This window comes from Blennius ocellaris (assembly GCF_963422515.1).
Source record: "Blennius ocellaris genome assembly, chromosome: 16".
Lineage (NCBI taxonomy): Eukaryota > Metazoa > Chordata > Actinopteri > Blenniiformes > Blenniidae > Blennius > Blennius ocellaris.
The window spans coordinates 14408914-14431175 of NC_137665.1; the positions used below are offsets into that span (position 1 = coordinate 14408914).

The 22262-nt window shown below is 42.4% G+C and overlaps 1 protein-coding gene across 1 annotated transcript; it reads left to right on the forward strand.

Annotated features, from left to right (window-relative positions):
* The first annotated feature begins 455 nt into the window (after window positions 1–455).
* cntnap1 (contactin associated protein 1) lies at window positions 456–21940 on the forward strand. The gene is made up of 24 exons (XM_080512050.1): window positions 456–1059; window positions 5388–5489; window positions 8039–8232; window positions 8519–8672; window positions 9319–9522; window positions 9703–9887; window positions 9976–10125; window positions 10306–10567; window positions 10723–10872; window positions 10971–11145; window positions 11957–12063; window positions 12184–12306; window positions 12588–12788; window positions 12877–13033; window positions 13115–13242; window positions 13336–13509; window positions 13602–13820; window positions 13899–14138; window positions 14211–14450; window positions 14532–14659; window positions 15682–15775; window positions 15899–16129; window positions 16210–16254; window positions 18612–21940. The coding sequence occupies exons 1-24, from the start codon at window positions 999–1001 to the stop codon at window positions 18809–18811; spliced, it is 3924 nt and encodes a 1307-aa protein (XP_080368176.1). The 5' UTR covers window positions 456–998; the 3' UTR covers window positions 18812–21940.
* The last annotated feature ends 322 nt before the right edge of the window (window positions 21941–22262 follow it).

The window sequence follows — 22262 nt, forward strand, 5'->3', positions numbered from 1 at the left end:
GTGTGTGTGTGTGTGTGTGTGTGTGTGTGTGTGTGTGTGTGTGTGTGTGTGTGTGTGTGTGTGTGTGTGTGTGTGTGTGTGTGTGTGTGTGTGTGTGTGTGTGTGTGTGTGTGTGTGTGTGTGTATGCGCGCAGGGATGATTCTGGGTTCAGGCACAGCTGGCATCTCATTCTGTAACCTGTTCTCTTCAGGGCACATTGATGCTGCACTATGAACTGATCCAGTCGCCGCCAGCAGACCTGAGCAGCCTGCAGCTTTCACGTGATTGCCATTTATTTATTATTCTTTTTTACTTCTTCTAGAGGATGTTACCAACCGCCATCCTAATTGTCGGATAAGTTCTGATCTGCATTCCTGGAGAGAAAGACTTCCTAAACACCCACTGACTCAAGCAGGGTGCATCGAGCATGAGAGCAGTGCCAGATGAAGATGGAACAAGCTTGGGCCAAAGGAAAGAGGAATAAATCTGTCCTGCTTTCATGTCCACTGCCCTGATGGAAAGCTAAATGCTGTTAACTGGCTCCAGGATACTGATTTAGGGATTGGAAGAGCAACCATATATTTTGTGGATTATTTTGAGAATATACTATCATTCTGCAGAGAAAAGTTTTTTTTTTTTGTTTTTTTTTTTTGCCATTGGCTCCGACCTGCGGGACAAATCTGAAAATCCAAACAGGAAGGGACGTCCCACCCATCAAGCAGGGTTCTTCACATTTACAAATATGACAAATGCAGGGGCCTCGCACGACGCTCATATAAATAAAACAATTTAAAAAGGATATAAAAGGAAGAAGTGCGCGCTCTCGGCGAAGCGCAGCATCGGCGCCAGCAACCGATGCGCGTCCCCGTCCCGGCAGAGGCTGCCCGAGATCCCGGGGAGAGGAGTTGGAGCCGCGCGAGTTAAAGTTGGGCTTAAAGGGGGATGAGAGGATGCTGCAGACCAACCTACGACCTTAAATAACATAGCCTGTGGCGGAGAAACGCGTCCTAAGTGAAGGATGACTTGCAAAATACTGAGCATATGCCTCTTGGTTTTGGGTTTTCAACAAGGCTCATCACGTAAGTCCTGTGAAACAGCCACTCTTCATGCTCTTGTCGCTTGTTTCGAGTCTAATTTAAGAAAAAAAAAGAAAAAGAATCCAAGATGTTTATAGCCTGCGGATTGTTTGTTGTCGGATCATTTTCTAAAAAGTTACAGGTCTTAATAAGTGTAAAATACCACCGGGGGGGCAAAATGTAGCCTGAGGTTGGGATGTTTGAAGGGCAGCAGCAGCAGCAGCAGAAGATGGTTGCGCCAGAAGAGAATATAGTGTTGAAACTGAGCTTATTCGGGTTTTTTTTCCTTCATTAATTGTTTCAAGATGTTGCAAATTCTCCAAATTGGTTTTGCGCAATAACGCATAAAAAAAAAAAAAAAAAGCAAAGTGCGGCGGTCAGGCAGGAGGCGCGCACGCCGCTCCGCTCCGCTCAGCGCTGCACTGTCTGCATTGCAGTGCTTTCCTCTCAGCCAGCACGCAAGTTTCTGCAGCCCTGCAGCCCCTCATCTACTTCTCAATCACGATTGTCTTTCTCTCAGAGAGAAAAACCATCATATTTTGGTGATAAGTGTGAGTGTGCGCTCTCGTGTAATGCACAGGAGCTGAACATTGTTTTGTGCATGGTGACGGCTGAGAGCGCAGCGGCGCTCCTGACCGGGACCAGCCCACTGCAGTACTTTTTTTTTTTGGGAAGCCTTGCGTACCCATCACCTCCCCAGAAAGCCTTGCATCCCGCGGCCACCTTGCAAAGTAATCACTGTACAAAAAAAAAAAAAAAAATCACTGATCATCTTTTGGTGCATTTAGTTTTGCAGAGAGGTGGGGTTTGCTTTTGGGGCGAGAAAAGGTGCAACATTTAGCCAGGAGATTGTATGAGAATACTAATAAGCTTTATTTGTGATGTCAGCGGAATATATCTAGGGGGATCTTCTTGTTATTTTTGTCGGTGCCATTGCGTGACTCGTTAGTTTAGGTAGGAGGGAGGGGCTGCCACGTGACATTATGGACTGACTGTGAAATTTGGGATTTGGGTATAACAGTGAATCACTTCCTGTCAACATTGCATATGAAATATATATATATATATATATATATATATATATATATATATATATATATATATATATATATATATATATATATATATATATATATAATATTATAATATTATTTTATTATAGTGAATCCATATGAGGGATGCACAGTAGTGGTTTTCATTCCCCGGGCTCGGGGTCCTTTCTGATAGAGATTGCATGTTCTTCCCTGGGTATGCACGCGTCTTCTCTCACAAAGTTAAACATCATGCATTGCTCCATGACGGCCTGGTGATGTCTCTAGGCTAAATTAGACACTGATCGCATCGAAGATGGATAGATACAATTATTAGGTATCAGCTGCATTCCTCCAAGCAGTGTTTGCCTGTTAAATCCCAGGAAGAAAGTTTCCACTATAAACTCCCTTTCTTTATCTTTTCATGGTAACAGCCTCAAGGGCTGGGTTCATACTATTTGGCTTGAATTGCACATCACTTTCTAATTTGCTCATGCACTAATACAACAATTAAATTATTTTGGATACTTGAAGGTCCTTCACACATTTGTGTAGGACTGCACTTGTTTTGCGATTCGACTGGGAAAAGACAGCCGTGTATGAGGATGTATGTGAACCGAGTTTGCTCTCGGATTTCTCGCCCACAAGTGGATGCTTGAGTGTATGGCTTGTAAATGTCCATATGATGCTTTACAACTGGCCTGCAGTATATCTCCAGTGGCTGGGATTGTACAGTGGAGCTGTGCCAGATGTAAATGGAGCCTAAGGCCCCAGGCCATTGCTGTCCATCCTGGGGTGTGGTTGAGGCATATTCTCTATAGTGAATTTGTGTTTTGAAATCAGGGGTGTGTGATATATATATATATACAGTATATATGGATAAATGGGAAATATATGTATTTTGGAACTGACCTTGAGGGGAATTTGTCTTTAAGAGCAGATTCTTGATTATTCTAGGGAGCAAAATGAAGATAAAGTTAAGCCCAAAAGTATTCAGTTTCTCACTGGTTACTAGTTTTCATCCCTGGCAGCAGTAGACACCACCCGCAGCGATGCCTCCTGTGGTATGAATTATTCAGTCAAACTCTTATATGAGAACATGCTGTGTTTTTACTCCCTTACGTCCTCTTCCTGTATTTTTTTTGGACGAGGTATTGGAAGATCCTTTAATTCAGCTGACGTCTACACCTCAGCCACGCTTTGCAGGCCGCTGACAGCCAGGAGGAGGTGTGCTACCATGCATACTGGATGCAACCGGCAGCAATGATGTGTCAAGCCAGACAGGCCAGCCTACACTTACAGCAGACTGATGATTCAGCAGGAGTGCTGCCAGAGCAGTGCATCGCCATGCAGCTCGCCACAGCCCCTTAATGATGAACAGAGAGAGAGAGAGAGAGAGAGAGCCTTCTCTTTGTGGTGCAGAGAAGGGAGGGGGGTGCGAGATGAGAGGGGATAAAGGGTGAAAACCTGGTGACTGGATGCTTCAGGTGCACTTCAACTGCAGCAACATGACAACGCCCACTGGGGGAGAGGGAAGCACTGAGCCGCTAAAAAATAAAAATAAAATGGCGAGATGGTGATAAGCCAGGGTATGAGGTAATGGGATTCAGCGAGGGGAGCCTTTTGAGAGTTTTGGATGGAGATGAAGAGAGAGGAGTCAGGGTGGAGAGAAGGAGGAGAGACAGTGAAAAGGCGGGGGTGCAGAGTGCGTGACAATCCTGTCATATGGAGGTGTGGAGGAGCTGAGTGGCCTGGATTAACCTGCCGCAGTCTGGGACGAGGCTGTTCTTCTATTTTAAAGCCAAACTACCTTCCCCTTTAGTTCTCGCTGGGGAATTAAAGCAAATCAATGTGCAAGCTATTAGCAGCAACTCAGCTTGGCTTGTGTAAGTGCACCACACGTCTTCTAAATATTTTGTGTGTGAATGGGCCTTTCAACAATGGATGTCGTGAGCTGCTTCGCCAGCCTGCATCGCTGAGATTTAGGGAAAGTCACTGTGGAGACAGAGGCAGGAAGTCAAGGTCACATTTCACTTGCTCAGCATGTTTCCTCCACCTGAATGCACAGCGTGTCCTTGATGGAAAGGTGACAGAGCCTGTGAAAGCTTTTACCATTGTATACAAATAACACACTCTCTTTATGAACTTTAACTCATCCAGAAGAGGCGGAAAATGTTGCCTTCATGCTCATCGCCGGTATGTTTCACGCTTCATTTATTGCAGAGTAAGGCAGTGAATGAAAAATCCCTCATTCATATTTCTGCTCTGACACTCGGGGAAGTTATTTAAAATTTGAGGCTCCTCTTGCGTCATCTGCAGTCTGCATGCTAATCCTCCCAACATCTCTCGACTGTAGCAATTGTTTACTGCTCCTTCTCTTGTGCTCCATGACCTCTGTGATTGGAGGCACGAGAATTACTCTGCCAAACTCCTGCTTACCAATGAACAGCCCCCAATGTTTTTCAGAGGATTATACTGATGAAAGGCAAAGAACAGACTTGAGCTGCTCGCTATGATTTCATAGTTACAGATTGAAACACTCATTTCTTTTTTAAATGTGCTATCTCTTTCAAGAATTAAATCCGCACATCTGTGGTTATATTTTATCTATATTAAATCTCCTGTGTGGATATTAGAGGTCATACTCGAAATGAGACCGTGTTTCTTTGGCTGCCTGAGGTGTAAGCATGAAGTATTCATTCTCAGTCACGACAGAGGCGAGATTAGGCTAAATTATGGTCACTTTTAACGGCCTGATTGTGGGGAGAGAGCCTGAACAGATGGGTGGCAACCCTATCAGTCTCATAGCCACATGCTGAATAACAATTCACCGTGACAACACCACAGCCTCACATACATTTGCATGCAAACAAAAATGCCCCAAGTGTGAACAACTACCTCAACGAGCTTGTTCCACACACCCGTGAAGAAATGAGACCAACACGCTGTTCGATGCTTGGGCTTGGTTAGTTCGACATATAAGTTCTGCTCCATCTGCTTAAAAGGAGGCTATTAACAGACAGACTGCTGTCTGTGTACTGGTGCTTGCAATAATCCAAAATGTGTTTTTACTTTGCTTGGAATTGAATGAAACAGATTTGGGTAAATGTGTTGTTCTGTTGTGCAAAGTGTGAAGCAAACCTCTAATTAAACTCCAAACAGTGTTGTCTTATCGGGCCCTCCCTGCCCGACAGACTGCGTCGGACTTTGTTACCCAGAACTGTGAAATCTGAATGCCGCCTTATGAGAAGTTCTTATTAATAACTCCTCACCCTTGTGCCCTACATGTTGTCACTGCAGAAGAATGTGTGGATCCGCTCATCTCCGGGCTCTACGCCTCCTCCTTCCTGGCCTCCTCCAGATATAACTTCCTGTACTCGGCCAATTTTGCCAAACTGTATGGTAAGTTTATGGATCCCAGACTTTACTCACTCTGAATGCAGTGTAGGTACAAAGCATGTGAAGTATTGATTAGCTTCTTTCTTTTTGGTACTGCTGGGTGATGTCAGTGTACACACGTAGAATAAATATTGTATCCCAGGTTTTGAATGGTTCTAATGTCAATATTTACATTAAATACACACTATAGTGGATATTTATTTATATTTTTCAGATGAGGATTTTCCTTTTTATTTTGAACAAAAAAATGGGCAAAAGTGCTGGCATTTTAAAAAATTATTGTCTATTTTATATCATTATGGCTGCAACCATAGTTGGTAGGCTCATATTTCATGAAAAAAAAATATAAATCCTGATATAGGTTTCTCAGCTGCCCTGAAAAAGAGACACAGTATTTCACACTCAAATACAAACCAGTATTTGGATACCTGAGAATCCTAAAAAAAAGTGCTGTCACAATTTATAATTGTTCATGGATTCTACAAAATAAATGAACATTTCAAATCAATAACTATTCACAGTTTTCCTAAGATTTGCTCTGCAACGCAACCTGTTACAGATGGTGACTCATCGCTTTTACCCTGATGAACAATCACCTGAATCGGCAGCTCTTTATCGAACGATTCTGTAATCTGTCTTGTTTCTGGTTGCAGCAGTTGGCTAGCAACATCTCTAAAATATGTTATACTGTACATTAGCTGCTTGGCTCTTAATGGAAGAATGAAGATTTAAAAAGGAGCTGGTAAATTTGGACACCTCGTCATGGACCTGATGAAAAACCCGTGCCATAACTGGACAGTTATTGAAAATACTTTATATGCTTGTCATTTGCAAGTACCTTCATGATTTCTGTGTATCCCTCTAAGAATAAGTAAGTAGTCATGTGAGTGCAACTCACAAATAAATTGAACAACAATATTTATTTGGTTACCTGGTTGGTGGACACAAAATCTTTGGCAACATGAGAACATTCTGTTCTCATTTTGAGTTAGACGTTGTAAAAGTGATGAAATGTAAGAATTTAAGAGGGTTGGACAGCACGAAACGATAAATGAGTTGGACGAGTCTATTAAACTGCTCTGCAGTGGTTTCTATTTTTCAAAAGTAGTGGTAAGAAAGATGGACTTACAGGACTTGAAGAATCACCATCAGAAGTTTAGTGAAGTCAATGTCTCAATGGTTATAATGTTATGTATACAAAGAGGTCCTTAAATTTGAGCTGCTAAAATTGACCAATTCTGCATATTTTGAGTAATTCTTTCTCCAGTCAGTCAGAAATTGCTTAACCAAGTTTCATTAATATAAAAATTCTTGATAAGAAAAATTTACTTTTTAGGAGAACATATTTCATTTATGTGGCTTTAGTCCTCAGTGAGCTACAATCATACTCAAAAATATTCACACCCTATGTAAAATAGCATACATTTTTAGATTTATTTTTTTGTAAAAGCTCTTATTTTGGTGTTTTCTGTGTACTTGTTACTACAGTCGGCCAGACTTCATTTACATAACGATGATATGGCCAGAACCTTGCGTACAGAATTATTCATTCTAGTGACAAAATATTTACACAAATGTGGTTTTCTGATCATGCCCATTGTTTTCACTTCTTGTAAATGTGCTAATCTTTGTCCTTTAGTGATTTCAAGATGTTCAGCATCGTTCTGGGAGTTTAGGAATGAGGTTTAGGAAAAGTGTTCTTGTCACTCTCACTTTCCAGGCAAGAACATGGAGTTCAGTGAGGACCTGCATTAAAGTCTTGTATGAGCCCACAGTGGACCAAAGGGTTACAAGGTCATTTTGAAGCAGTATGATCTCCTTGTTGAACCGTTCAGGGCTTAATCAACAAAAACAGGAAGTTCAACACAGATCAAAACATCAGTGCACATGAGAAAAAGTGCAAGACATTCTTTAAACTTGGAAAATCTGATGAGAGGTCAACAACAACCTCCAGGCCACAACCGAGGCTATAATTGAAATGCTTGAGAAGGCAGGGACAAAGATGTCACTGTCCACGACACAGTTCTCGGAAGACACTGCTGCTCAGAAAAGAAAAAAAAATTTAAATTAAACAAGATCTCAGTTTTTAGTCAACCGTCCTGTGATCTGATGAGATGAAGATGGAGGATGGGATGACAATTACTTCAGGAGAAAGAAAGGAGCATACAAGCTGGAGAACAGTGTGTCCACTATTGAGCATGGTGATGGAAACATAGTTCTATAGAGATGCTACTTTTCCAGTGGTGCAGGAAGCCTCATCAAGGTCTGAGGAATCATGGGAAAGGAGGATTACATCAAGATCCTTGATGAAAACATGTAGGAATCTGCTGAGACACTCCAGCTTGGCCTTTACTGGAAGTACCAGGACAATGAAATACCTCTGGAATGAAGAATAGTCTTTAATTGTCTATTGTTGTTATTCTTGTTGGTCACAAACTTGACAAAATGCATTCATTCCGTCACAAAAATTCACAGGGGTACGAATGATCATGATGAAAACTGTATCTGTTCATTCTATATCAACCCCCCTCCTCCCCCCCCCCCCCCCCCAGGCAGCAGTGGCTGGTCGCCTTCCTCCAGGGACAGACAACCATGGCTGCAGGTGGACCTGGGCAGGAAGTACAGACTGAGGGCAATCGCCACCCAGGGGACCTTCAACTCCTACGACTGGGTGACGCGCTACACGCTGCTGTACGGAGACCGCCCCGACTCCTGGACGCCATACATCATGAAAGGAGGCAACTCAGTAGGTGTCAGTGGGCTGCGGCGGCTGGGGGAGAGGGATGATGGCCTTAATGGGGATTAACTGGTCTATCGTAATCTTTATAGCCGAGTCTGGATTCGCAGTGGAATGTATCATATTTATTGTTGTCGGAGCCCAAACAAAGACAGTGCCGCATATTATCTCTCGCCGCGCTGACAAACCTAATCTCATCATCACTTCATCTCCACTCACTTAATAAGGCGCTAACATTGTCGCAGTGACTTAATAACTTCCCCCTCCGTCCTCGCCCTGCCTCTTCTGTCTGCAGACCATGCCTGGGAACTGGAATTATTATCAGGTGAAAAGAAATGTCTTCCATTACGCCTTCACCGCTAAACACATCCGTCTGCTGCCTCTGGAGTGGAACACAGAGAACGGGGGGAAGATCGGGGTGAGGCTGGAGCTGTTTGGCTGTTCGTACGGTAAGGACCGACGCCACACCAATTCACTGATTCTCATTCACATCCAGGGACGGTCTACAATCCCGGTGGCCTAAACCTCTTTGACAATAAGCCACTGGTTCTTAATTCCAAATATGTTCCTGCTGGATTATTGTTTCTAGCATCACCTGATTTACATTATGGACCAGGAACAGTTGGAATATTTCTCTCAATATCTCAAGGCTTTAATAAGAATATTGTACAAACTAGTTACACATGTCTGATATTGAATGGTGGAAGTGTTTTTGCAAGAAGTGAAATGTTACAAGTGACTTCATTGTTTGGGTTAATTGTAACATGGAACTTTGTTGTTTGTTTCTATTAGTCAACAGAAAATACAGAGATTTAGCGTTTTTCGAGTTCAGGCTCTCACCTACACTCTTGTCTTTACGTCTTAGACAGATGCTTGATTTACCACAACACATCGGAATAAAACACATCACAAGAATTATAATTAAAGGGGATTCAATGTGGCTTCAAAGTGATCTATGATATCATAAAAAATGAAGTAAAAATGAGGTCTTCCATTCCACATGTCTACAGTGGATCCAGTGAAGTGTCTCTTGTTCTTTGCTGGAGAAGTTTGAAAAGGTCACGTCAGTTTGAGATCTTTTTCACCTCGTTTCAGATTCCTATGTGCTGCAGTACAATGGAGACGACTCGGTGGCGTACACGTACCCTGGGAAAAGGTCCCGCACGCTGAGCGATCACATTGCGATAAACTTTAAAACTCTGGAGCAGGACGGTCTGCTGCTACACGGCGAGGGGATTCAGGGAGACCTCTTCACCTTGGAGCTGAAGCGAGGCCGTCTCTACCTGCACATCAGTCTCGGTACGGTCTGAGATCACATCCTGAACATTTATTGAGGGGATTTTGTTGTAGCAGGTAAAGTAAATGATGAAAGTGACAGCAACATCCATCGAAAAGAAAAATGGTCATGTTCAATCAAGCGGAGCTGTCTAAAGTTCCTCACTTGTAAATGATGCATTATTTTTCTTTGTCTTTGTTCAGGAAGTAGCAATGTACACAAAGTTAATGGTCGAACTACCTTGACTGCTGGAAGCCTCCTGGATAATCTCCACTGGCACTATGTCACCATTAAGCGCTATGGTCGACAGGTGAACTTCACAGTGGACAGTCAGACAGTGACAGCCATCTGTAACGGGAAATTCACTCATCTGGATCTGGATTCACAGGTGCCTTGGCGTCTGAATACGTGCAGAGGGGTGAGGGGCGATGGTCGGCTTTAAAAGGATAACTTAAGTCTCGTTGTTTGTCACTCAGATGTATGTAGGGGGCGTAATAGAGCAAAACGTGCCCCACCTTCCGACCACACCAAACTTCCGAGGCTGCCTGGAAAATGTCTTCATCAATGACATCAATGTGATCGACAAGGCGAAGAGAGAAGAAAGTGACATCCGCATACCGAGGAAGGTAAGTCTTCCCAGCGAAAACACAAGTGCCTCATTAAGAAGGATGTCTATTCCTTGTAATTAACTCCGGTATTGGCAATTTGATCTCTTCTTAATTTGTCGTGCCTGCTGCGCAATTGCAATCACAGGAAACTCTGTGTGCCACTGTGATGAATCGGGTCTTGTCTCTCGTTCCGCCTAGAAAAAGATGCATTTCGCCTGCCGAGACATTCTCCTCAAACCAATGACGTTCGCCGGGCCGAACAACTACCTGCAGGTGCCGGGCTTCTTCAGGAGGCCTCGCATGTTTGTGAAGTTCAAGTTTCGCTCCTGGGACTACACCGGCCTACTGATGTTCACGCGCTTCGCCGACGACCTGGGTGCCCTTGAACTGGGTCTGAGTGAGGGACAGATCAACGTCACCATATTCCAGCCTGGCAAGAAGAAACTCCAGTTTGCTGCAGGTGGGATTACAGAACATAAAAGTCATTTCTAGTTGTATAATTAACTGTGCTAAGCTTTGGCTTGAAAGACTCAATCCAGCGAATAACTCAACTTTGTGATTTTCACTGTAACTGTAATGGCCGCGCATCATGACAGGCTTGCCATTGTGTTTTAGGATACAGGCTGAACGATGGCTACTGGCACACGGTGGATTTAGCAGCCAGAGACAATCTGATGACTCTGACTATTGATGAGGAGGAAGCTTCTCCACTAAAGATTACCAACCCTTTCACTATCCGGACAGGAGACCGATACTTTTTTGGAGGTGAGGCGATGACTTCAATTTAATGAAAGAGCAAAAAAAACAAAAACAAAACAAAAAATCACATTTGCCACTTTAAACATTTATTTTCTCCCACTCAGGTTGTCCAAAAACCAACAACACGATACGGAAGTGTGAGACGAAGCTGAATCGCTTCCATGGCTGCATGCAACACATCTTCATAGACAATGAGCAGCTTGATATTGACATCATTCTACAGCGGCAGTGGGGACGTTATGCTGAGCTGTTGTTAGGGACCTGTGGGATCACTGACAGGTAGGACATCCTGTTACATGCACCACTGGGCACATCTGACCGGTTCTACTTTATTGTGAAAGGACTGGTTTTGTGAATAACCATTTATAAAGTTACAGCCACACAAGAAACTCCACCACTTGCTCACTAAAGACTATGTTCAAGCCATTGAGAGCATGCTACTATTAATTGTAATATTAGACAAATCTAGTGGATAGGTGGTTGCTATTTCACTAAACTCCCAAAGGAGAAGAACTTGTTATTCCTAAATTAAAAAGAAAACCATTGGTATGCAACAATCATTCATGAATACATTATTCCATGCCCACATTGTTTGCGGTACCTTTGAGGCACATTACCTTGCTTTTATATGGGCGACCTGCTGTCTCCATGTTTGTAGTGTTTTTCAGCTGTTTTGTTGCAAGTTTCTCATCATTACTTTGTATTTGTTTTAGTTTTAAGATACGTTGACGTACACGTTATAGAGCATCTTCCACCAGCCAGTTGATGTATTTTCCGGTGAATTCAATGAGTGAATCAGTCATTGGCCATATGACAGCAAGGCCTCACAGAACTGTGAAGTAGCTCCATTACTTTTTGAAGAAATCTAATTAATCAAGCACTGATTTTCACCGACTTGAATAAAGACACTCAAAAGTACAAATTTAGCACTGCAGATGGCACTTTATCAAGTAATTATATCCTTTTTATAAAGTGTTTTGTGCTAAGAACTGGATTAACAATAACGTATTTGGTTGCATTTTCCTACCTCATATTCTCCTCATGAATCACCAAATGTGAAAATAAACAGAAACATGCCTTTTACGTACAGATGTACTCCAAATCCATGTGAACATGAAGGCAGATGCATCCAGTCATGGGACGACTTCATCTGCCTGTGTGAGAATACAGGGTATAAAGGAGAAGTTTGTCACATGTGTAAGTGCCTGTTGAAAAATGTCATCACTGTAGTAATTCTTACTTTACACCTAATTGCACCTGGCCGGTGTTGTATTTATTCCTCATGATAACAAATGGCTCGTCCCTCTCCTCGAGCAGCGGTTTATAAAGAATCGTGTGAGGCCTACAGACTCAGCGGCAAGTATTGGTCTGGAAACTACACCATCGATCCTGATCTGAGTGGACCGCTGAAACCATTTGAAGTGTACTGCAAAATGAAATGTGAGTAATCACCGGAACGATGATAAAATACACTCTTTACCAGCATATTTGACAAACCATCTGTGGACTGCTTGATAACGTTGTGTCAAGATATTCTACTTCAGTTATGACAAAATTTGCAGTGATATTTCAAGGGAAATAAAAGGGTTTATATCGCACTGTGTAGAAATATTCTTTTTTTTTAATCAGAAATTTCGTAGATTTGCATTTGCTTGTTTGTTTTTTTCTCTCTTTCCTTCCCTCTCTGGACAGTGACCCATATCTGTCATACCTCTTTACAGCATATAAAGCATGGACAGTAATAATGCATGATCGAGCGGATGGAACCAAGGTGAGTGGAAGTTCAATAGACCGGCCGTACATCGGAAACGTCAACTACTGGAACGCCTCGTGGGATGAAGTCACCGCTCTGGCCAATGCCTCCTTGTACTGTGAGCAATGGATTGATTACTCCTGCTATAAGTCTCGTCTCAACGCCCCCAGTAAGTAGGGTTTTGTGCTAGTAGTTCCTTCTAGTCATTAAGAGAGGCTTCGATGACAAAATCTGGCACAATTTCTGTTCTAAACTAGATGGAAGGCCTTTCGGTTACTGGGTTGGTCGTAACAACGAGAGTCACTATTACTGGGGTGGAACATTCAGGGAAGTCCAGAAATGTGGTTGTGCCATCAACCGAACCTGCGTCGACCCCAAGTTCCAATGCAACTGTGACGCTGACTACCGACAATGGTGAGAGGAGGCCACGTTAAGGAGGTTAACTTGGCTTTCATGATGATTTCAGTGCTCTAAAACACCTTTTGTGGTTTTCAGGTATTCAGACAAGGGCTACTTGGACTTCAGAGACCACCTGCCCGTGAGGAAGGTGGTGGTTGGAGACACCAACAGAACTGGCTCAGAGGCACAGTTTACAGTTGGCCCGCTCCGCTGCCATGGCGACAGTGAGCTTAAAAATGACGGATTGTGATAACACATACACTCACACGTTGATCTCACTGCCTAAATCCGCTAGTCTTTTTTTTTTTTTTTCACAGGGAACATCTGGAACACCATCGCCTTTACTAAGCCCACCTACATTACCTTCCCCACCCTGCGTCCGGGGAACACAATTGACATCTCCTTCCACTTTAAAACCTACCGCGAACACTGCGTCTTCCTGGAGAACTCAGACGACCATCTCAAAAACTTCATTCGAGTGGAGCTCAACAGTGAGTGGACTTTAACCTGTTGGCTGTAGTTTGACGAGATTCTCCTAAACTTGAGGTGAAGTGGAACTATTCTGTCTCTTCTTTCTGTTCAGCCACCCATAATCTTGCCTTGGTGTTTATGGTCGGCGATGGCATCCTTAACGTGACCTTGAAGTCTCCCGTGCTTCTCAATGACAACGAGTGGCACTTTGTCCAGGCTGAGCTGAACGTGAAGGTAGCACGCATCAAGGTAGATTATCAGCCCTGGACCGTCAAACGGCTGCCGGGTCAGACCTTCGTCACCATGGACTTCACGCACCCTCTGCTCGTTGGTAGGTTTTGCTTAACGTGAGCTCACATTTTTAAATAGATCCCTGGATAACCACTGACTAAGACTTTCTTTGTCGTAGGTGCGGCAAACCGCACCCTCAGACCTTTCCTGGGCTGCCTGCGAGGCTTACGGATAAATGGAGTTCCTCTTGACTTACAAGGGAAAGTAAATGAAGAGCAGGGCATCAGGAGGAACTGTACTGGGCAGTGTCTCAATGCCACCATACCATGTCGAAACAGTGGCCAGTGTATCGAGGGCTACGCTTCCTATACCTGTGACTGCAACAACACAGCCTTTGATGGCTTCTACTGCCATAAAGGTGAGTTCACAATCAACATACATCCCTCTACAGCCCCAGTGTCCAGTGTACTAATCCCATGAATCCTCTAAGATATTGGCGCCTACTTTGAGATTGGATCGTGGCTAAAGTATAACATACGTAAGAAACCCGTATCGGATGAAGCAGCGTGGGCCAACTGGATAGATCCACACTACGACAACTTCAGCCTCGGCTACAACGACACGGCCGAAGAGATAGAGTTCAGTTTCAGTACGGTTCACAAGCCCGCTGTGTTGCTCTACATCAGCTCCTTCGTTCAGGACTACATCGCTATCCTCCTCAAGTATGACGGTAGGTGACGCTCAGTATGAACATTCTTTACACCAAAGCAGCTTCTGCTTTTGATGCGTTTTGTTGCGTCTTATCCCGCAGGTAGCGTTGATCTGAGGTATAAACTGGGACTCATAACACACAAGTACCAGCTGACCAACCGAAACCTGGCAGACGGATACCCTCACTATGTCAACATAACCAGACACAACAGAACCATCAAAACACAGGTTTTTAATCCCACTGCCTCCACCTTTTACACCAGAGCTCCAGTTTTGCATCTCGAATGACAAAACTCACAAACGTGAAGGAAAGCAAGAGGATCAGCCAGACCTTGGCGCTGCAATTCTACCTTCCAGGACTAGATCTCTGGTTAGATAGAGACGCTGATACCACTCTTATCAGTAGAAACAACCTGCATCCGACAATCTCAGCTCAGTGTAATAAGTGAAAACAGCTACGTTGCTGCAAAGGAAATCACAAGCAGGTGTGCCATTACCTCCACAATCACAGATTTGATTACTTTCTCTGAGAGAGCCAGACTGGCTACTCTTCATATTGTTCCCAATCATGGCTCAACATTTACAATGCAGACGTAAAAGTGGCATAAATGTTTTGAACTGAACCTCACAAAATTATTAAGACCTGTTGAGTGCGTCTCTATTATTAGTATTACTACTAGTAGAATTTGAAAGCAAAATCCTGCATCATTTATTTGAAAGAACCTTCATGTAAATCATCATTTCAAGAAAAAGGTTTTTTCAAGTCACGGGCCGGAATTTTTCTGGTTTCATTTTCTTTTCATGGTAAAATTACGTTTGGATGACAAATCTATTGATTCTTTTTTTCATATACACTTTTGAAATATTCATTGGAAGTGAAAAACAATTGAAAATGATAAAATAAGCTTTAATGAGTGTAACACAGTTGTGACACTTGCAGGACTATGTGGAAAAGCGAGTATTGTTTTTAAAAGCATGTAACCAACATGAGGTAACTTAAGGTTTTGATTGCTGATAGATTCCAAAAACTATTAAATTATATTATATAATATGGAACATATTAGACAGTCTGGTAAGACAACGAATGTGCTGCATAAGTGTTAAAAGACAGGAGTTCAAACTGAACTCCTTCATTTTCTAACACTTAGAAAAGCTCTGTTATATATCCTGACGATTTACAGGCTTTTCATTCACAAGTGTATTTAATGTCAAAGATGAGGTAATACAACTCTCTTATTGCCTGCATATAGGTGGATTATATGGAACCTATAGTGGAAAAAATCACTTTGGTGGAAGATGCAAGATTCGACTCTCCTAAGTCCATGTTCCTCGGGCGCGTGATGGGTAAAAGTCTTATTTACTATTGCTGTCAGTAAGAAGTTACAATGTATTTCCTATGCTGGCAGAATTATAGCTGGGTGACTCACTTGAAGCCTTAAATTGTGTTTAATATATTTTCTCCTTCAGAGGTTGGTGACATCGATTATGAGATCCAGAAGCATAACGCTCCAGGTTTCATTGGCTGCATATCCGGGGTGCGATACAATGTCTACGCCCCTCTGAAGGCCTTTTTCCGCCCGAATGAAACAGACCCTCCGGTTACGACACAAGGTTATGTCTCTGAGTCCAACTGTGGTGCCTTCCCTCCTGTGCTGGGTTACGTTCCATGGGAGGTGGATCCCTGGTTCACGAGCATAGGTCAGTACAACTCAAAAAGTACACAGAGAAAATATTACCGAAAGTGTTCATCCACTCAACTGTGTGTCTGTTTGTTACAGAATATATTTATATCCACGATGACCTCGGTCTGTTCTGGATAACAGGTAGGATCCGTCTCAACCGACTGACTCCATCAGAACAAACACCAGTCACTGAACATTTAGCCGTTTCTTCAGGTTATTCTGAGGCACCACTCCTCCCTCTCATTTCTATTTTATTCACTTCTTTCCATCCCGTCCCAGATGACACAAATCAGCCTTTTAAAACTCTTTCTTCTTTTTTTCCTAAAATCCTCTAATCCTAAATTAGAGTCGAGCCCTCAGATTCCAGCGAAAGCTTCTAAGTGTGTACTCAAGCACCCGACTGGAGGCATGATTAGAATACATATGGGAGAAAACCAAAGAGCCCAAATACAGGAAATAAACAAACAAAGTCTGACTCTTGAAATATTTTTATTTCATGCCAAACAACAGAATTGATTCCTTTTAGATTAAGACAGATTCATTTCTTTGCTGCGGTTGCGAATGCAGGAAATACTGTGAACTGCGAAATGCAGGCATTCTGTGATGATGTGGCATCGCTTAAATACCTGAATAGGTTATAGATTCATTCTAACACGTAATTTATTACAGAATGGGGACTATTGTGGACTGAATGTGCAAAAGACTGAAAATAAAATGTGACTTTTGTCCAGCTCAAATCCTAACTTATTACTTAACCTATGTAATCCACATTATAACCTTATAAGAAGTGGACATGTTGAACGATGAGGGCAGATCAGCGGCCTGCAGCGCAGCATTACAGATGATGGGAAAATTAGAGCAGGTCCCGCTGATGAGCAGGAGAGGCTGGAGACTGGGATTATACTGCGGCACAGAGACGCCCTGCTCCATCCCTGTCTGAGACCTTCACCGGATCAGCTATATTTAGTCTGCACCGGCCCGGATTACTCGTCACCATTGATAGATGCTGAGGATTAATAGATCATTTATTATCAGAGTTATTATGCTAATGCAGGACATCAGCACGCCATTAAAGATTAGGGCTCAATTCTGGCATCCAAACAATAGTGCATCCTTCCATAGCACATATTGTCCCCGTCTTGTGAAAACCCTTTGAGTAAAGATATGAACCTGAGCTTTGCCAACACACATCTGTTGGGAGTTTTCATCACTTCGTCACACAGTGAACGGCCTGACTGACAAACAAACACACACCCAGAGGCAGTTTCAAGTCTCCACTTCTCCTGACCAGCATTTGAAGGCAGAGCAGGTGGAAATACTGTGATGTTGAAACATTGAGCTGCGAGGCCACGAACCACTGAGCAACAATTCAGGAAAGAAGGCTAACAGCTGTTAATGGAATATGTCATATCGCTGGCTTGTAGAATGAACAGCCACAGTGCAGGTTTGGATTTTAATTAAGTCTATAACTCATCCAAGCATTTCCACAACATGTTCATACAACATTCAGCTGAAGTCTTGCATGAAATGCTGCTATTTCAGAAAGTAGCGGCTTGACGAAGCACTGCAGTCTTCTGATGTCTTGACCTTCTGCTCTGCTCATTTCCGTTCTGGCATCGCTGCATGTATGAGATAATCTTCTCAAATTACAAAAGTAGCCGGCCCATGAGGTCAAAAGATACAAATCTGTCTTATTTCCTGAAAGCCAACTCAGAGTCTACATTCGATATTCATGAAGGGAAAACATATACTCGCTGACGAGGTTGTCTTCAAACTGTCATTTCACTTGAAGTCATCCTTCAGGACATTCAAGAGTTCATGTTGTTATTATTGTCTGCTGTGATTACTATTTTCTTCTCGTTTCGCTTAAATGGGTCAATGTGACAGGAGAAAATCTGAGACAGTAAGACAATGAGCAACAAGGGTTCACATTGTGCCACATGTTGCAGATGTGCAAACAACTACATAATTATTATCATTAATCTATCAGATCAAACATAACATCAAGTTTTTACTATAAAAGTGACAGTCAAGTGGGTGGTGTCTTATATATAGACTGTAACTGCCACACCAAGTATTCTGATTCTTCACTGTCGCTTGAATTGTATGTTATTATTCATCATCATTACATGAAGACTTTATACATTACATGAAGACTACTTTATGAAATAGATAGCATTTTGATCAAATAAATGACAATTGTGAATGTCCCTTTTGTTTTTATCCTTATTTCTTGCTAAATGGATCAGTGGTAAGACAATCAGGAAAAAATTAGCATTGCGCGGCCCAGTAGTTAACTATACGTATATCTTCAAATCATATTTCTATGATTGTGGGAGATGTGAAGGCGATAATTTTGCAGTGGCCTTAATTAACCCAGAGGCTCTGTCTGATTGCTGATTTACCTCTGGAAACTCAGCGCTGCCGCCTCCTCCTCCTCATCAGTATTTCACAGGGCATCTTTTCCCTCAGAGTCTGTGTCTATTTTTATCCTCCAGTTATTGTCATCCTGGCGCTGCTGCTGCTGTTCGGGGGCCTGTACAGCATCTACGTCTACGCTTACCAGCAGAAGGGCAGTTATCACACCAATGAACCCAAAAACCTGGAGTCTCCCAGCAGCTCGCGGCCACTGACGGAGACGCTGAGGAGAGAAAAAAAGAACCTTCCAGAAATCGAAGAGGAGTTCAGGAGTGACTAGCATCACCGGACCTCTGGGACAATGGGTGGGCTTTGACTGGGGGTTGGAATGGGAAATAGCACTAACAAAAACCACAGATACCTGTTCTGAGTTTCTTTTTGTTCTTTTTGATTGTTTTTTTTCTTTACATTTTGCTTTGTGTCCTGTTCCCCAGGTGAGTGGGAAATGATGCCTGGTGCTCTACACAGTATGTATTTTGGTGAATTCTAGTTTTGATGGGTTTAACGTTCAAAAATCAAGCCCCATGTTGCATGAGGAGCCAACAAGTCTCACACTGTATTGCAGGGTGAAATACTGAAGTGCCTCATCTGAGTGAGCTTGATCTGAAGTAACTATGTACATTCAGATATAGGGTTTGGATTCGACTCTGTAGGAAAGAAGATTTTACAGAAAGTTAAATTGGCACCATCGACTTTAAACATTCAGCCTTATATTGACTGATTTATTTTCTGATCCATTTTTGAGAACGATGAAGGCTATCAATAGCTTACTGCATAGATTTATTGCCATCTAAAATGTACCTTTTAATGACAATCTCTCACAGAGCCATTTTTCTCATCACTGCTTGCGATCTGTCCGGGGTTTGAACAGTGTGCGCATCTAGAAGCTGGTGAAGTCAACCAGCACCACAAGGGCACAAAATCTAAGAGGACAGAATTAATGAGCGATCAGAGACCGTTTCACAAGCACGGAGCTCTGAGAGGTTGAGCTTTGAGATGACTCATATAAAGACTGTAAAAGGTATATCTGCTTTGTTGTATTGCAGCCTATAACTGTGCATTACCTATACAGAACGACACACGTACGTGGTTCAGATTTGCCCTATAGTGTCAGTAGATAGCAGCTTTTCCAATCGCATTGTGCTCAGATCTCTAGATTTTTAACTATTGGGCTTTGGAAATGCAAATATGACCGCAGGTGTGGGGCAGAAAACTGAAGGAGGGTCATGAAGCTTGTCAGGGACAGAGAGACTGAAATATCCAAGTACTTATTCCTTCCGTTTTATGTGTAGTTACGTATTGGGATCAAGCTGTCAATAGCTTGGTGCTACAGGGTGCTTGACTTGGCAGACACCTCAAAAGGAATCACACTTCAATAAAGAACAACATTCAGGGAACAGCTATGGTAATGTGGAGAAGCAAACATCTAAACACATACACACACACACAATATCTTATGTACAGTGGACCACAGGAGTGTAAATCTTTTACTTCCAACTCTGCTTGACTATGTTTGCATATTGCTATAGGACAGTGGCGGACCACATCATTTCTGCCGCCGCTGCTGCTTGTTTAGCTGCTTCCAGTGGAAAGTTTAAAAATAATGTATGAAAATATAAAATCCCACCAATAGTTATATGAAAATTTCCCTCCTTGGTGAGATGAAATTTCATTTGCTGTGTGGCGCAACCAAAGCTTCGGGCTCTCACCCCTCACTCCCGCTCACTATGTGGAAAAAAAATATAAATAAATCTAAAAACAAACAAAAAAAGGAATACATTTGCACCATGATAGCTATGCACATGTAGAGCATGAGTGCACTTTGCAGTAACATGCAATAATAATAATAACAGCTTCTTTCCACCACCAATGATGTTATTAATGTCTTGGTTTAGTTTGCAGAATATCAAGTAGGATGTACTGAGTGTATACGTGAATATATGACTAATGTGTTAGGCGACTTTTTTATCGTATTTTTTTTTAAACTCAAAAACAGCTGAATTGGAGCGTTGAATGTAAATCCTTTGACTCTGTAATGTATGAACAGTGGCATTCTCATTGTAGACTGCTGAGCAATGACACGTATTCATGGTAGCTTTTCATTTGGTAATGCTCAGGATAAAGAAAGTACAGTACTTGTTCTCTGTAGCACTGATACACCTCCAAAAACGCAACGTTGTTGGTTTGCTTCCATTACAGATGGGCAGGGCTGTGCGATCTTGTACAGTGAAAATAAAAGAGAGAGAGAGAGAGAGAGATGTACAAAGAACCTGTACAGATTTGGCTAAAAAAAACCTGGCATACACAGGCTATATTTTTCGGGAATGTTCTGTGACAGAATGAATGAAAGTGAAAAGTGAGCAAACAGATTGGAGCTGGTTGTTTGTGAGCAATGCAAAGATTTATGTTTCTATTACATGGACAATCATCACACAGACTCTTATGTCATTCACAACAAACATGCCTGTTGTGGAAAAAAGTCGACTTCTGTTTTTATATAAATGTATACACCTCACTGTATTCACTGGTAAATGAACTATAAACATTCAGCCTAGCAGTGTCACATTATTGCAACTGTACTGGTTCATTCATGTGTGGTCCCTGGAGCGTGTGTTTGTGTGATGGACTGGATGCTTCCATGTTTGTGCTTTGACAGTTTTTCCCCACCACCAACGTGCAACCTGATGATGTTTATGTGCACTCATGCCAACTCTCACTTAATGTAGTGCACCAACAGTGACCAGAGTGAGACAAGAACAAGGCTTGGCGTTTGATTCAGTGTGGCTCCTCCACCTGTAGTCCAGAGTGTCTGTGCTCAGTTATTTCTGGAGTGACCTTTCAAAAATGGAGGCATGGGCTGTGGTTAAAATGGATTCAATAAAACGGCCACTAGAGGGAGCCACCGTCCTTATCTCAGACAGGGTATCTGCTTAACCTTTAACATGCAATACTTACTGACTAATGCTCCCTGGAGATGAATATTAACTGATTTTCAATTATAGAAACTAATCTATTCAAAAGCAAAATGAAGTTAAATGACGCTCTTTAAAGGATTAATAGCCTGCATGTGATTCTGTTCCGCATTCTTAGAGATTTCAATACCTACCAAGGCCTTAATACATGTGCAGACGCCCTGTCAGTGTGTGAAATCGGGTGAAGCGGCGCCAGAGAGGAGCAGGCAGGTTAGACCAGGTTAGACTTATCTGCACCATCTAAGTAAATCCCACTGGAACAAGTACTAGACATGAAGATTGCAGCTGTGTTGTTTTCAATCACGTTGGAATTTAGAAAATTGTTTCGGTTGTTTTCTGTATGCTCAAGTTTGTTTTTGTAATAATTTCACTGTAAATGACCATTACTGTGTAAATTCAAGGCAAAGCCAAACTGTCATCCCAATAAAAGACGCTTGAAGGAAGATGTCTACGTGTTATTTAAGCTGGGTGCAGGCAATATATTGGTACTGTGCTGAGTAAAGTGTTTCTTGTGACTAATAACAGAGCTGCAGACCGTCGGAGGAGCGACAGCACACATGCATGTTCAAGGCCGCAAGGATGAGATTTTTAGGTGTTTCACTGTATTATGCAACAATGTCATTAACATTGGCTTTACATGCCGGTTGTATGGATATGCAGGTTTTTTTTGCAGCCTGCAATATAATTTCCAAAGATTGTGATGCAATGTTGAAAGTCAAATATCCATATTTAAATCCGTTGCAATTATTTCTTCAATAT

Excerpts from the sequence above, each read along its gene's own strand:
- cntnap1 (XM_080512050.1), top strand. The coding sequence starts at position 999 with ATGACTTGCAAAATACTGAGCATATGCCTCTTGGTTTTGGGTTTTCAA. Across the intron at positions 10,873-10,970 it reads AGACCGATACTTTTTTGGAG|GTTGTCCAAAAACCAACAAC; the intron begins GTGAGGCGATGA and ends TCTCCCACTCAG. Across the intron at positions 16,130-16,209 it reads TCCCTGGTTCACGAGCATAG|AATATATTTATATCCACGAT; the intron begins GTCAGTACAACT and ends TGTTTGTTACAG.